This window comes from Hyalella azteca, unplaced genomic scaffold (assembly GCF_000764305.2).
Source record: "Hyalella azteca isolate HAZT.00-mixed unplaced genomic scaffold, Hazt_2.0.2 contig1749, whole genome shotgun sequence".
Classification (NCBI taxonomy): Eukaryota; Metazoa; Arthropoda; class Malacostraca; order Amphipoda; family Hyalellidae; genus Hyalella; species Hyalella azteca.
This window is the reverse complement of record NW_025932050.1, coordinates 280,705-297,726: the sequence shown is the minus strand read 5'-3', so window position 1 is coordinate 297,726 and position 17,022 is coordinate 280,705. Positions and strand designations below refer to the sequence as shown.

The window sequence follows — 17,022 nt, the reverse complement described above, 5'->3', positions numbered from 1 at the left end:
AAAGTTCGTTCTTTTGGCTAACGTGTTTACGGATAGAAATCCTGCTTGCATTTAACGTATATTTTTAGAATTCACGTTTTTACAATAAACTATTAGTGTTTCAAGTGCTCATACTTTGTGTGCCTTCTATCTATAGACTCACCTCGCAACTTATTTGCTTTAAAAATTGAAACTCAACGTTAAATCCTATTAAAGTAATCTTTCCAGTAAAATTTATTGGGTGTGTGAGTGTTGTATCTTGTATAAAAATGACAAGTCTATTCTCTTTACGATTTTCTAATCCATATAAAATTTTACTGCTCCAAGTAGACATAAATTTGCGCTATCGCCACCACATCGTGTCAGGGCATGGATGTGTGTCGAGAACATTACCATTACTTTATTTTTGAACCTGAAAAATTTGTAAATTATGTTCATTTAGTCCCTCAATATATCTTTCATACAGATTCATTTCCTTAACGTTCAGAAATGTCCAAGAAATAACAAGCGTATATGCATGCGATAAAAATGATCGAAATTTATCCGAGATAAGCTCTTTTTAATGAAAAATGGTTTGGGGCTTTCGAATCAAGCCTATGAAACCTCGAAAAATTTCATTCATGCAGTATTATAGTCAAATTTTTTATAGAAGAGTCCGAATGTTATGCCTGCAACTCGTTAAATTATAACAATATTTATCTCCTGTTATGACCGTCACTTTTCGTCGCTTGCAAAATATCTTTTCGATATCTGGTTAAACATTAGTAGGTTTTCCTTGTTTAAATCGTTAAGTTTCCTGTTATTATTCTTTTATTGCATAGCAAGGCAGCTGAATCACTGCCTGCACTGTTAGAAAGATCGCAATGAGCATTAGCTTAAGCCCAACTCTCTGAAAAAATGAAGTACATGGTTTTAGTTTAGCAAACTTACGATGACGAAAATAAATCCCATCAGGATGGTCGCTTTCGAAATAAATCCAAATCTGCAATTTATCAATAAGGAACATCACCGTTCTATTAGATTCGCTGTAATCCGAAACTTCACGTTTTAATAAACGTCACGAATTGCTAAGGATTGATTGTGAACTTCCTTCTGAGGTTGGATTTAAAACAAAAACCCATTATGGACAGGATAAAATATGGCATTTTGAAATATCATATTAGTGACTTTTAAAGTTAGTTTTGCTTCGATGTTTTTCTCTCTACCATTTTCAATCCTTTTCTTAACTTGTTTAGTTTATTATTCAAGCCATCGGTGTAGTCGATAGTATTTCTAATTAGTGTCCACCATTTGAACGACAAAACCTCTGGTGCTTTATTTTTTCATTCACGAAAATATCGTTTGTCGTCTGGGTAAATGTTGCGAAAACGTTTAATTTGGTGATATACTTATTTTTGCCAAAACGTTTAATTTGGTGATATACTTATTTTTGCCACTCAACTTTTTAATGCTAATCTTCATAAGCGTGTCACTTCTGCGTAAGTTTTTCTAATGATAGACTTGCATTTCATTGGGATTGCAAATCATGCAGGCAACTTAAAATCAACGGTCTCACGTTACACTGTTATATTTGCCAGCCAAGACTTACTATTTATGTTGCAAGGTAGAATTCCTTGGAGTTTTAATGGGCTCTGGAATTATACTGTGAAATCCCTAGCATTGACAGCAATTTATTCAACAGGGATTGATCTGGATAACGGCATTGAAGGAGCCGGAGGACTCGGCGACGATGCAGATTCATTGGGAAACTCAAAAAATAAAACTTCCATTACAACTCCGCCCACAAAAGAAAAGAGAAAACCCTTCTTCAAGAAGCAAGAAAACATCCCCCCGTACGACGTAGTTCCTTCCATGCGGCCGCTAGTTCTAGTCGGTCCATCACTTAAGGGGTACGAGGTCACTGACATGATGCAGAAAGCACTTTTCGACTACGTCAAGCATCGCTTCGAAGGAAAGTAAGTTTACACGAATTGAAACTCCTGAACGAAAGTAATACCTACTTTTGTGGAGCTTTAATGTTTCATAATTCTGTGCTCAACTCTTCTTGTTCTAGTAGAGATTATCCTTCAGTATATCTCTCAATTTGACATCACTATACGCCTCGTTATGAGTTTAAGTCATGTTTTTAGTTAGCCTCAAATTAAATGGTAATCCTCATTTCACTGCTGAAATTTTAATATAAACATTCCATTTTGAACTAAATGGCAAAGTTGGATAATTCTGGGATAAGAATTTATTTTTTATCCGTCAATCTTTACTCAGTTCACTATCAATTCTCTTCGGGATCTTCTTTGCATCACCGCAAAAAAAGTGCAAAGCGTCACCCTTCCAGAATGTCAAACTCGACCTGATTCTCCTCCAGTACCACAATCTCGATTTTTAATCTTAATCACCCTTAATCACCCAACCCTTTTCTTAACCCACTGGTTGATCCTCCGAGTGATCTTCACTAAATCCCCTTGTGATCTCTGTCCCGCTAATGATCTTTACTAAAATTACAATTCTTTCTTGCCCAGGGTGATTGTCACCCACAACTATTGATGAATCGGTGTCACACAAAATTATATTCCGTGGACCTAGAGAAATAATATGATCCGTACATAAATGGAAATGAAAATTTAGCTTTATTTTATGAAATCACCTAAGATGATAATCACCCACATCACTATTCTCTCCAGCTTTCCCCGGATTAATCACCCAATAGTGACCCAAGTCACTATTCTCTCTCCCCAGCGTGATAAAACATCACAATTTTCTCTCTCCCTGCATGATAATCACCCATATCACTATTATCCTTCTCCATCAACATAACCATCACCCACATCATTACTCATTCTCTCCCCAGACTTATAATCACCCATATCACTGTTCTCTGTCTTACCCACGGTAATAATCACCCGAATCACTATTTTCTCTTGCTCCCAGGGAGAGAAAAATTCTATTCTTTCCCCCCACCCAGGGTGATAATCACCCGTCACTATTCCCTTCCTCCCGCAGAGTGATAATCACCCGTCACTAATCCCTCCTTCCCGCAGGGTGATAATCACCCATCACTCCCCCATCCAGGGTGATAATCACCCGTCACTATCCCCTCCCTCACGCAGTGTGATAATCACCGTCATTCTTCCTTCCCTACCGCAGGGTGATAATCACCCGTCACTGTCCACTCCCTCCCCCAGGGCGATAATCATACTTCTCTCTCCCCCACGCAGAGTGATAATCACCCGTTACTATTCCCTCCCTCCCCCAGGGCGATAATCACTATTCTCTCTCCCCCACCCAGGGTTCTAATCACAATTCTCTCTCCTCCATCCAGGGTGATATCACTATTCTCTCTCCCCAACCCAGGATGATAATCACCCGTCATTATCCCCTCCCTCCCCCAAGGCGATAATCACCATTCTCTCTCCCCCACCCAGGGTTCTAATCACAATTCTCTCTCCTCCATCCAGGGTGATATCACTATTCTCTCTCCACAACCCAGGATGATAATCACCCGTCATTATTCCCTCTCTACCACAGGGTGATAATCACCATTCTCTCTCCCCCACGCAGGGTGATAATCACCCGTGTCAGCGCCGACATCTCGCTGGCGAAGCGCAGTCTACTCAACAACCCCAGCAAGCGCGCCCTCATTGACCGGTCAACGTCGCGGTCGACGTGCATAGCGGAGGTGCAGGCGGAGATTGAACGGATCTTCGAGCTGGCCAGGACCCTGCAGCTCGTCGTGCTCGACTGCGACACAATTAACCATCCATCGCAGCTCGCCAAGACTTCGCTCGCGCCCATCATCGCCTACCTCAAGATATCTTCTCCGAAAGTAATTTTGCGGCTCATTGCATATGAATTTATAAATCTGATGCCATTGTGATCTTTTTAATACAGAATAGTATTGTCCCAACGATACATTCTACTAGAGACTCACGCGGTTTGCATTTAAGATGGCTCAGAGTAACTGTGATTACTTTTCACGATGGAGCTTATTCAATTCCGTCCCAATAGCGTCTTGATATTTGAGCGCAAATTTTATCCTAGGGCCAGTCAATATTTGCAAAGTTGATCGATTATGAACGTTTCTATTAGACCACATTTGGCATTTACAATAATGGCTAATGCTGTTTTTATAGTTCAACCAATGGGAAGTAACTTGCTGTAATCCACTCCCGAGTCCTATCTTTTTCGCTTATAAACGCGTTAATTGGAACGTAATCACCCAAATAGGGACATTTTGGAAATGGCTCCAAGTTTTTGGAGGGTTTTTGGTCACCAAAAATCATATTTAACAACGCTAGGATATATATGTGATAGACTAAACGGTAAATCTTTCGTCTAAGCCTATATTGTCCTGGCATTGACGCATGTTTTAACGCCATCGTAGGTACTCCAACGCTTGATCAAGTCGAGAGGCAAGTCGCAGAGTCGGAACCTGAACGTACAGATGGTGGCGGCCGAGAAACTAGCTCAGTGTCCTCCGGAGATGTTCGATGTCATTTTAGACGAAAACCAAGTAAGTTTTTTGCAAACAAGTATAAAACCGGGTTGTGTATGCTGACACCCATCACCCGGGATATTTTCTGTCCTCCTTTAAGTTTTACTCAGCATTTGTAAATTTATCGATGCAATAATCACGTCATTTATGATATCAATGTAATTGTATAACTTATAAGCAGTCTTCTGGACTGCGTGCAATTTATTTTCGGCTTATCAGTAAGCATTGTTCGGGAGTTAGTATAGTTTATTTTCGGTTCATTTATAATCATTTTTTCGGGCGTTAGTATAGTTTATTTTCGTTTAATTTGTAAGCATTGTTCGTACGTTAATATAGTTTATTGTGCGCAGTTGGAGGACGCGTGTGAACACATCGCCGAGTACCTGGAGGCCTACTGGGCGGCTACGCATCCTCCTGCAATTCCTATTCCCCAGATCCAGCGACCAATAATCTCCCCAAACTCCCCTTCCCGCCCCAACCACGCCGGAGCTGCCTTACTTAGACCTGCGACCAGTCCCACAGGTTAGAAAATTGAACATCATTGTTGTGTAAGTTTACAGCGAGAATATATTTTTTTTAAGTTTCCCAAAACAGCTTTTCATGAAGGAGTTTAAATATTTGTCGTTCGAAAATTATATTTCATATATATTGTGAAAATATAAAGTAGAAAACGATATTATATTCTAAAATATAATCTCTTCACAATTTTCTTTAAGTCGGATTAATGCATCTTCCCCTACAATGTTTCCTGAGTGAATGAAAGCAGGATAAATTAAATTTTATTACAAAATTTTTACGAGATTAATTTTTAATGTAGCAAGATGTGGATAAGATATCCACAGACGTTCGAATACCCAGACATTTTTTGGTGTCGTCAATTTTTCCCTGAATTGTATCCAGGGTAGAATAAAAGTAATTCCATACCAAAAGTTCTTTCAAATTGTGATGTTGAGATAGCAAACAAGGCATTAGGAGCGAATATTTATTCAATTAAAAGTTGTCGCGTACGAAAAAGTCTTTCTCGATTTTCTGGAATGCAAACCGAAAATGAAAACATTTCGATGTTGAAGCACATACTGAAGGACACGTTTTTACAATTTTATATTTGTTTTTGTCACAACTAATGAGTCAAGAGCGCCTTCATTATGTATTCATGGCCAGAATTTCTTTCCATCTTTGAGAGTTATCAAAACAAAATATTTTTTATGTCTGTACTCAAATTTTATACTAGACCGACGACGAATGAAACAAAGTCGAATTGAAAATGTTTTTTTTTTGTTAAACGATCACAAGGAGACAAACAGAATTTGGACCCGCATAATAAAACTGACGGCATTTTTGTATCTCTGATACTCATTAACAGAAAATGTTGTGTGAATTTTTTCCAGACAAGGCCAAGAAAAAGGTTCATATGCACTAGGTGAGCTCAGAAAATATATAAAAGCTTCACTAGCTAATTTCAACGAACTAGTTGCTGCGTAATTCTGCTAATTATCACGATCAATTGCCTTTAATATATTAACACAGTCAATGGGACTAATTATGAAAAGCCTGTCATTTATGTTGATGGATGTGTTGTGGAACTAAATGTCTGACGAGATGCGCACAGCTAACTATAACGTAAGGTGCGACTACAGTGAATGGATTCACGTTCTTCTATTTTTCTCTTCTCATTATGAATTCGAGCTTGAACATTTTCTAATCTTATCTTTTCAACGACTCACGTCTGCAGGCCACCGACGTTGTTATCTTATGGTTTCATCATTTATATTATTTGCTGTTCAACGCTCACTTCAGTCTAATTGGTTTGGTTTTTTGTGTTTTCATATAATTTTCCTCAAATGTCTAAAATATTTTTAATACTTCCTGTAGAGGTTCTACCGCATATATTCCGTAACTCGGCATCTATAATCGAATTCGAAAGTTTTTAACTACTACTTTACTGTAGGAATATTTTTCATCTAAATAAAGTCTATATGCAATGTGCATATTCGAAATCACGAATAAATAATGTATACGATTATACATGCAAACAAATATATATTTTAGATACTAAAATTGGTAGCATCACATAATTTTTTTTTAGTTAACTTCTGCTGCAAACATTGTATATTCGGACCAATATTCTCTATTTTCCATGAACGTAATTAACGCAATAAATAATTTCATGTCACCGCAATGTAGGTATTCGCTCGTCTGTTTTAGCTAACAGAGCTACTTGTAAATTGTTAATTGGTAAACAAACTCATTCCAGTGATGGGTAATGGGATAAAAATCACCAATTCAATTTGTAGTTTAGGACTTATAAAATATTTAATGGCTCTTGTACATTAATGAGTAAACTTATCGTGGCGTATTAATATTGTAGAGTTGCAACAGTTCTGTAAATATTTCTGCAAAGTTATATTTGTGTAAACTTGTAGCATATCGGGATAGATATTTTTCCGAAGTATTTAAAACTAAATTAAATGATATAAATGGAGCGCAAATTTGTAGAAACCTTCCTGAGTCTCACTGTTATTAATTTCAGCCTTCACGTGCAAATGATTTCTATAGATTTTCTTTGGTATAGATATCGTTGGTTGTCAGTCATCACAGCCAAATACTTTCACTAATTACTAAGAGGTATCAGAGGGCTGTAGAAAAATCTTTACGCTAACTGCCAAATGGTGTTATAAAAAATTGATAACGAAAAAACTTGTGATTGAACTCTTGCCTAATTTAGTGCAATGAGCATGTTTAAATTAGATACTGGAATTGTAATATAATTTGTTAGCAATGTAAATTCGGCTTAATTTTTTTCGGCCATTTATGTATTTGATCATTTTTTCTTTCTCTTCTGCTGCTGCAACATGGACGTTGAAACTCTTTTCGACAACACACCTGATGATTTTATATCCAATGCTTTTTTTACACATAACATTCATGCATACATGCATCTTTCGTAACGATTATTTATTTACTTTCTATATTTCTTAATGGGTTCATATTTACGATGGTCAATTCTTTCTAATTCATTCTTTTTCAATCATATATTTGTGTGTCATCGAACTAAAAAAATTTACCTATTTATTGATATTCCTTGTCAATATTATATTCTTTGATCCATCACTCGTTGAAACGATAAATAAATATTTATCTTCTTCAATCATATTGACTTCGATCAAGTGACTAATTCACGGACTCGCATCATTGTGCTTCATATACTTATTTCTTCTTTTCTCTGAATCTTCTGACCATCCCGATCTTCCACATACCACTCTTTAACATCGACAACTTGTCAAATGTTTATACCATCACTGGATGACTTTGACAACCATCTTCTGAGTGCACGGTACTACAGGATTACCAGGACCTCGAGAGCCTGGTGGCTATGGTCGCTACCCTGACGAACGAGGTAAATCTCCTGCCCCGAGCACCGCTTCTTCAACTTAATTTCGAACGTTTCTTCGCACGCAAGCACGTGTTCTGCAAGTACCGTAGAATCTGTGACATTGAAGGGCACGAACTGCTACACGTCCTCTGCCAGCTCCGTCTGCCTGCGCTGTTAGTTTCTCGATTGAATTCAGTCTTGCCCTACCCATCGTTATGAAGAAAAATACCTGAATTAATCTTTGACTTTATCTAGAAAAAGTGCGGTGCACCCAATCGAGCGCTTTGTATTGTTCGTAGTTTAAAACGAAAACCTGATTTCAATTTTACCCTATCCTATATGTAGGTGGCACAAAAGGTATAAGTTTCATTTCCTCATATGCGCGATAACGTATCAAAATATCACCTGTAACTGCCATTTTTTGGCTTTACCCTCTATGAAAAATCCCGTAAATACGTCTTGCTCGGCTCGCATACAACTGATCGTGTGGATCCGGCATGGAATGATAAAGTTCAAACTCAATATCAGCATGCATGCACAGCTATCAACGTCCTTCCCATTATCCTACACTATTCGCACCTCTGCATCCCAAAACATGCGATCATTCCTACTTGCATGCAAACTAACCATCATGTTCTCGAGGATATGCAAACTAAGTCCAAAAAGTTTTAACCAAGTCAAATATTTTGCCCCTGTTCAAATTTCAATACATTTAAGCTATGGGAATGACCGCCCACGATATAAGTTAAATAAAGGAAAAAACTTACTATAGCACATACTAAAATTCAAATTTTCCTACTTCATAAACCTTTCTTTGTTGTGATTGTGTCCGCGCCCAAGCTTCACCTACTCAACTTGTGTTAATACATAGTCTGTCATTGCTATCCGTTCGTTCTCAATTAGGTTTTCGTTAAACTACATTTAAACTTCCTATTGAAATATCTGCATAACTCGACATCAAACGTCCTTAGAAATTAATTATATGTTTCAAACTTTGTTCAGATTTATTCATGGCCTACCCAGAAGTGCATGATTCGATTCTGAAAACACACGATATTTTTCGAGTGCAATTTTTGGTTGTCTCCAATTAACTGCCAAAATTTACGTAGAGATTTCGTCACAAAATTGCATCATTCACCTCGTAGTCTGCATGGTTTTTAGTTCGTTTGCTTGAATTCGTGGAATTGACATAATTAGTTGAGCTTCAGTAACTCAGCATGAATCTAATATGTAAGCAATTACCAAATTAAAACTCTAATATTTTCTTCAATTAATCCAAGCGTTATGCTGACTTCGTTCAGCTTTTTGCATGTTGTGGTAGCATCTAACATTAAAAAATGAGTTATGTCCTAATTATATTCTTATTCATAGTTGATTGCTCTCAAATTATTACGATCCATAACCTAAAAGTAAAAATTTCGTAGTTAAAGTTCATGTTGGATGAATATTTTCAAACGATTCAAGATTTTGGCATTTGACTTCGGTATCTATTTATTTCGGTGAAATGTCGTTTCACGTCCTTAATTCGGTTGAATTTACTCTAAAAAATCACGCAAGTGAAGTTTAATAAATTTATTCAGAGACTTTCCTTGCGGTTAAATAAAACACAACATTTATATAAAGCTTGAATAGAGCTAAGAAATACCATCCCTTCTTACTTCCCATCCAATTTGGATTGATATAGATTTCCTCATGATCAAGTATACACTACATCATCAATTTGCTTGTTATTTGTAACAAGTGGATTTATTTTGAGTTTAAATTTAGCGTTCCCTGTTGCACATCGCTTACATGGTAAACAGTAACCAATTTTTGGCTTGGGTGTTGCAGTTTACCACCGAGGAGGTCCTACAGGACACGGGTCTCTTCGACCTCACCGCGACCCCAGAGACTACAGAGACATGAGAGACCCTCGAGACTACAGGGAAAGAGATTTAAGAGATACCAGAGACTTGTTGAGAGACCCACGGGATCAAAGAGATCCTCTTCTTGATCCTCACGATGCTCGCGATGTGCGAGACTCATTGGATTGCAGGGATTCAAGAGATATAAGAGATCCTAGAGACCTAAGAGACCCACGTGATTTTAGAGACCCTAGAGACTTTAGAGATCCTAGAGACCTGAGAGACTCCAGGGACCTCAGAGATCCACGTGACCTCAGGGATCCCCGAGATCTTAGAGTTCCATTAGACCCTAGAGATCATAGAGATTCTAGGGACTCAAGAGATCTTAGAGATCCCAGAGACCTTAGAGATCCTAGAGACCTTAGAGATCCCAGAGACCTTAGAGATCCCAGGGACCTTAGAGATCCTAGAGACCTTAGAGACCCCAGGGACCTTAGAGATCCTAGAGACCTTAGAGACCATAGAGACCTTAGAGATTCTCGTTTCGACGAATTCGGCGATCGGGGACTTGCGGGTCCCTCTTCTCTTCCCCAAGACCCAATCCTGTACGACAGACAACTTCCTCCTCCCGCGACGCGACGGCAGCTCCCCAGCACCAGGGATGAGGAGTACCACACCCCACACCGGCCCGCACCCGGAGCTCGGCAACCCCTCAATGCATAACATCTCTACGGCATAATCCATTAATTACTTGTTTCTTGTACACCTCAAATGGATATTGCCATTCTTTATCATCTAATGTTCTTTTCTATACCCTTGTTAATGGAACTTAAATATGATATGGACATGCTTTTTCTGCTCCGAGCAAAGCATTGAAGATTGTGCCTTCAGTAATGCTGCGGGAGTTGTTACCTGTCCTCGCTTGCTTTACTGTCGATTCCCTTTCAAATTGAACTAATTTGCACTGCTGTTCAAACTCAACTTATTTCTAGCTGCGTAATTACGACGCTTTTAAAAGAAGTTGACCTGCAACCATGAGGTGCATTGTCTGAAACAATATCATCCATATAATCGGTTTCATGTAATTTTAAAATCCTTTTTTTGTGGTCCACCTTGTTGTTTCTCACCGGCTGTCAACTCATGTGAATTACGAATAACTTTGCTCCTCTCTGTTTTTCTTCTGTTTTGTACTGACGATTCTTCCGTGAATTCCACTCGAAAAACATTAGTGATGCTCCTCGTCCGTTTACTAGTTTTGATTGCAATAATTTGAAATTTTTTCAGCAAACAATTTCGAAACGTCAAATAAATTATTTTGGATTTTATATACTCAAATATCATATAGCCCTGACCAACACCCTTGCCTGCAATTGACAATTTTTTTAGGAATCTAGTAAAATTGAGAAATGATTGCAATGAGAAGTTATTGCCAGAAGTTTGTGTAGGTTCTGTTGTGCCAAGTATTTCACGTATTGAAATGATTGTCTGGGAGCTAGAATTGTTTATGCTAATCAACTGGATTGCAGCATTCACCTGTGTAGATTCAGTTTGAATGAAAAAATGTCAATGCTTTGAAGAAATAAAGCTCTTTTTTTTTAATGGCAGATTCTACACAATTTACGGGAGTTGTTATATTAACAATGTTCCCAATCGCTTTCACGGGTCCAGGCTGTCAGCAAGCGAAATTTTTATCAAGCGATATTACTTACACTGAGAAAAACCAAAATTCATTATGTTTTGCTCGAATCATATCCGATTCGGTTTAATAAATTCTGATGTAAGTTTACAGTCTAAAATCTGACGGTATTTACTTAAGATAATTTGCATGGTTACTCGAGGAAAGGGCGATGACCGTCAATGTTTTCCGAGTAAAACTGGAACTTCTGATGCATGAATTTTTTATACTCATGTTCATCCATTCTGTATGTTGACTTTTAAGTAATACACGTACTGCATGAACATGGACCTTGCCTTGTCTTTATCGGTACATTCGGGTTCTCATGTGAAAAGCCCGTACTTATTCTACACACCTCGAGGCTGGCACGGAAAGCTCTACCCAACTGCAAAATGTTGCCGGATTATAAGTGGCTTTGGTATACGCTGAGGTTGGCCACTGATAACTCGCTTAACATTTACTCTCGGGTACTGCAATTGCCAGTGTGACAAAGCTTTACCCCATTGAAAATTTTAACTGGATTAACGCTGAACAGCTGTTGAAGGTTGAACTACGACCGACGATATTACGCTTAAAATTTTCAAGTGGGTACCACAAATCTGCTCTGTAGGAAGTCAGTGTAGAATGATTATTAAAAACAAGTCTTTCAATCTGCATATATATAGTATCGTCTATTTTATACTAGTATCAATTCCTATATTGATATCTGATATTATTCAAGTATGTATCAATGGATACCTTCATACCCCCACGTTACTTTCAGTTGTAGAAAATAAGTCTTTGGGAATGACTTTGTTCAGCATTCTTTCTTTCCCTAACAAAATTTAGAGTCGCCACAGCTTCTGGTAATCGAAATCAGAAGCTGCCGCGTCTGTAAATTTTCAACGGGTTATTACCTTCGACATAGCTTCCCTACCTTCATCCTCTTTCAGTTACCGCCTATACAGTAGTGAGAATAGTGAAGTTTTATTGCGCATATGTGTTAATAAATGAAAGCTAAATGTCGGTTTCTTAATTTCTTAATGGAATTTCCAATAATTGTTTTCGAGAATCATCAGGTTTACATTACGATTAATTGGTTTCATGTCGAAGCATCCGCTTCTGGTCAGGTAGCAATTATTTCTGTTCCAATTTTTCCTCTACATCAAAGAGCTTTTCAATAGCAAACTATTCTCAATATCTGAAGTTCATCTCCAGTATTTAAGGGTTTCCCTTTTTCAATTACTCACAGATTGTTTAAATTTCTAGGATCATATAATTTCTAATTTTCGAAGTTTTATGTAAGCTAGAGATGTTTGTAATTTATTTCTTTTACTGATTTTTAATTCTAGGATCTGCTAAGTTCTAGTTTTTTGAAGTTCAATGTAAACTAGAGATGTCTTAGCATTTCCTTCATTGCATATGCATCGTACTCGACAAATCTCCTTTGCCACCTTTTTATTGATAAGAGATCTTGCGTACTTTTGATGCACGTCTCTCTTTCAACTGAATTTGTTTGACGTGAATTGAACGGTGGTAGGTCACTTGATGACAGATCATCTCTAGGAATTGTTAGAAATAGATTTTATCTATAAATATATTGTTGTTAGAATGGTGGACGGAAGGTTCGTGTACCAAGATTGATGTGTGAACCCAATGCATGTACATAGGTATATAAATATATATTTCTAGCTCTTTGTTTGTTATAATTCAAACACATAGACTTGCAGCCCCATGCCTTCGACCATTACGTAGGGTTGTTTATTACTATAGATTAGTGTGTTGATTGAAAAAGGAAAAGACGCCGTCGATTCTATACAATTTCGGGTATAAAATATTTTTCTTATTAAGTTTAAATAATTTTTTCTCATGTTGAGATTCTGTCTATTTTGATTTACCTTCCGTATTACTGGTTGATTTTTGCGGCGTTTGCCCATTACCTGATATATTTACTTTTTGACATACGAAGTATACTGTGCTACGGATAACTCCAAGCAGAGTCTGTCTGAGCATGGTTTGTTTAAGCAATGAATTTTAATATTCCAATTCAATGTTAGGTTTGTGATCCAAGTATATGATCTTGGCATAGTTTTGTTCATTTTAATTCTGGTTTTTATTTCACGTGAATATTAGGAAGTAGTTTTGATTAATTTGCTTTAATGTTTAGAATTTATGATGCGCCCAAGTCTAACTGAAGATCCAGTAAGTAGGTTATGAACTGACCAGCAGCTTAAGAATTTTTTTATTATTTGGCGCCATCTAATCACTGCGTGATTTAATTTTTGTGACGTCAATTAATTCGATATATTTTTCGGGTACGTATATGGCCTTTTTTTGAAGGACGTGGTTTTTCAATACCAGCTTTTGAACTCTTTGACAATAAACATGCAAATCATGTGTACATAAAAATCTGAATTGCCGCGGTTTTTTGGCAAATAATTGCCTAGCTTGATAAAACTTTTTTTGGGTTTCTAGAAAATCTTTTCGTGCATCCTTGAATTTTGGCATCTTGTGGTTCCTCAAATTCAAAAGATTGTTATTACAACAAGTTCAATAAATGTTTTCCAGCGAAGTGAACAACTCTTAATAATGGAATTTTTACTGTTCAGTTTCATATGATTTCATTTTTTATAGATGTTATGTGATCTATGATGAAATGAAAATATCATAAAATGAAACTGACATGAAATGTCAATATCGTTTTAAGTTATTTTTTCCAACAGAATCCCAGTGCACGAATATTTTAAACAATTATTGTATGTCTCATGGCCAATTGTTTACTTAAGATATTTTAAATCCATCATTAAGGCCCTGATTGAGGCCCGAGAAACGCGAGAACAGATCCGCGCTTGAGTCAAGAAACGAAGACATGAAAATGCTCAATGTCAATTTAAATTAACTTTTTCAGTTGTGCTTTCGGTTTCAAACATTTGAAACTTTCTATGCATCATTTTTGTTCGAATTTAAACTGACATTTTATCACATTTGTTATAAGTAAATAGAGAATTGCAATTAGGGTAAATTTTTGTATAAATTACCAATTTATAAGTCTGAATATTATTACTTTTTACGTCATCACCACTATTTCACAGAGTCAAGTGAAATAAAACATTAAACAAACTCAAACTATTTAAATTTTTACTGTGAGAGTGCATGCTTAGCGTGCTGAACTTTAATAACATCATACCTAATCATACCGCAGCTTTATTTGTGTGAAATCCCACAGCCATACCACTATATAATTAATGTTTTATATACCGCTGTCATGACACTATATGATTATTGCTCGGGCCATGCTGTCCCAAACTTACCACGTTAAATTTTTCGTACTCTGATTCGTATTCTAAACGATCATAAAATTATCGTCCAAGTATAAAGCCTAAGTTCAATGTGCCGGCCGTGCTTAAGTGTTGGGTAGTAATTATACATTTTGCTAAGTGTAACTAACATGTGTACACAAAGTTCTTCATACGTTCATATGAAAGCTAGGAAAAACTCGTAAAAATGGAGGTAAACAACCGTCGAGTGAATGGAAACGTTAAAAAAAAAACAATCAAAATTTTTACTGCTAAAAATTTCTAATTTGAAATGACTACAAATTCAACTCATCAAATAAATCAGATTTTTTGTTATCTCTTGATATTTTAATTTAGATTATTCATATACATGGATTTGAAACGATTACTCCATACTAACAAAATTATTTCGCATGTTCATACCACCTAATTGTGATATTATGAATATGAATAGTGATTTTGATGAGTACAACAACAAGCAGCTTATGTGCTGCATGACGGAAATGACTCCCCATTCTCTAAGTTATTTTAAACAAAAAGTTAATATCTGCAATTTCAGGAAAGTTAGGAATTATTTCGTGCATTCAACTCGATGTGGTTATTTTATTTACGATTCTTGTCTAAATAATATATACAGTTATGTACCAAAGGCTTTAATAAATCGCTCGGTGTATTTGGGAGAAATAATTTTAATATCAATAAGCTAATTTATATGTTAACATGTTGACCTCTTTCGCGAGTGATTGATTGCTAGTTATTGTTATTTACTTTATTATATTTATTATGTTATTGAAAAATAAAACTTTTCAGCTGGATTCTTATATAATTATAATTTTTCGAGCGTAATCCGTTTTTAATAGGTAGCATTTTAATTATGTAATACTTTTCTATATTTTTGTTATGTATTTACCCTGCATAATGGTTGCTGGTTTCAACTGATGCTTATTATAAGGAAAATAACCTAGTAACAAAAATTTAAGTATTTGCAGAGACTCTCACGAGAATTATTGGTGTTGAACGATTATTAATCTATTTATCTTTAGCCATGCATTTCTTAGGAGAATCAGTTCATATAGACAAGTAAATATAGATCAAAGTTTCTCAAGTTCCGTAAGTGAAGATGATTAGGTATGTAACGCAGACTCGAGTGTCCAGTAGCGGATGACAAACCTTGAAGATCAATAATAAGTATTGCGTTAGAGAGAAATTAGCGAGCTCTCAGATAGATCATCATGCGTCATAATTAATATCTTAGTCATGATAAAGCCATGTTCACAGCAAGTCTGCTCATTACCAAATATCTCATTTTGGAATAATTTCATCCTGTCTAAATAAATTGAGATTATTTTAACAGGAAACTAGCAAGTGAAAAGTAAGTAAACTTTATTAAATGACAAATTAGTGGTAGATAATTTGTGATGCGTATAGTATAATGGTTTTAACAGGGGTTGCCCTTTAAAACTATTATAATCCGTTCCACCAAATAAATCAATATTCCTTTTGAATGGAACTAAGTTTATCATGCTAAAAATAAATAATTTTCAAATTATACCATAATACAATTATACAATAATTTATAAAAATGGAACTAAGTTTTAACGCGACACGACTGGGAGCGATTCATTGTTATGGCGGCTCATTCAAAGCTTTCCACGATGTGAAAAGTATTATAAACACTCATTGGCACGAAAATATAATACGAATATAGTCGCTTATTCGTTTGAAATAATGTTTCCCAACTTTTACTTCACACTATGAAGTACTTTATTTACAAATATCTCCCAAAGAAATGTTACACACTGGGCACACCTACAAATTTTTTAGTCTCTGATTAAAATTCGAAAATTAGTATAGGTTGGCAGAATTTCTTCTTTCAAGCAGGTTTCATTGAAGAACAGAGAATTTGTTTTATTCGCAATTTTCTTGTTAGTTTTTTCAATATATCGAACAATATTTTTAGTTTGAACTGGCAAATCGAAAATCAGGTTACCGATGGACATTTTTATTTCGTTAACGACGTTTCGAATGTTTCTATCATTCATTATCAAGTTAAAAGGCGCATTGAGTGATGAAATTAGCGTCGACATAAGTACAAAATCAAGTAAATAGGATACTACTCAAAAATCAAAATTGTTAGGAATAATTACAAAATCACAAAATAATTTAGAATCAAAGCACCGAAAATCACTCCGAAAACAGTCTCAAGGTTCTGACAAATTTAACTTGATAATGAATGATAGAAACATTCGAAACGTCGTTAACGAAATAAAAATGTCCATCGGTTTTCTGATTTCGATTTACCAGTTCAAACTAAAAATATTGTTCGAAATATTGAAAAAACTAATTAGAAAATTGCGAATAAAACAAATTCTCTGGTCTTCAATGAA

At 36.1% G+C, this 17,022-nt stretch overlaps 1 protein-coding gene across 2 annotated transcripts in view; it reads left to right on the top strand.

Annotated features, from left to right (window-relative positions):
* The window catches only part of LOC108672254 (voltage-dependent L-type calcium channel subunit beta-1), a 41,939-nt gene extending 28,903 nt beyond the window's left edge, over window positions 1–13,036 (top strand). For both annotated transcript variants that reach the window (XM_018159895.2, XM_047883869.1), the window contains exons 5-10: window positions 1,661–1,934; window positions 3,535–3,799; window positions 4,358–4,486; window positions 4,819–4,990; window positions 7,812–7,865; window positions 9,672–13,036. In XM_018159895.2, the coding sequence (XP_018015384.1) occupies window positions 1,661–1,934; window positions 3,535–3,799; window positions 4,358–4,486; window positions 4,819–4,990; window positions 7,812–7,865; window positions 9,672–10,408 (1,631 nt within the window). In that variant the 3' untranslated portion in view covers window positions 10,409–13,036. The remainder of the gene's footprint in view (window positions 1–1,660; window positions 1,935–3,534; window positions 3,800–4,357; window positions 4,487–4,818; window positions 4,991–7,811; window positions 7,866–9,671) is intronic.
* Window positions 13,037–17,022: the final 3,986 nt, after the last annotated feature.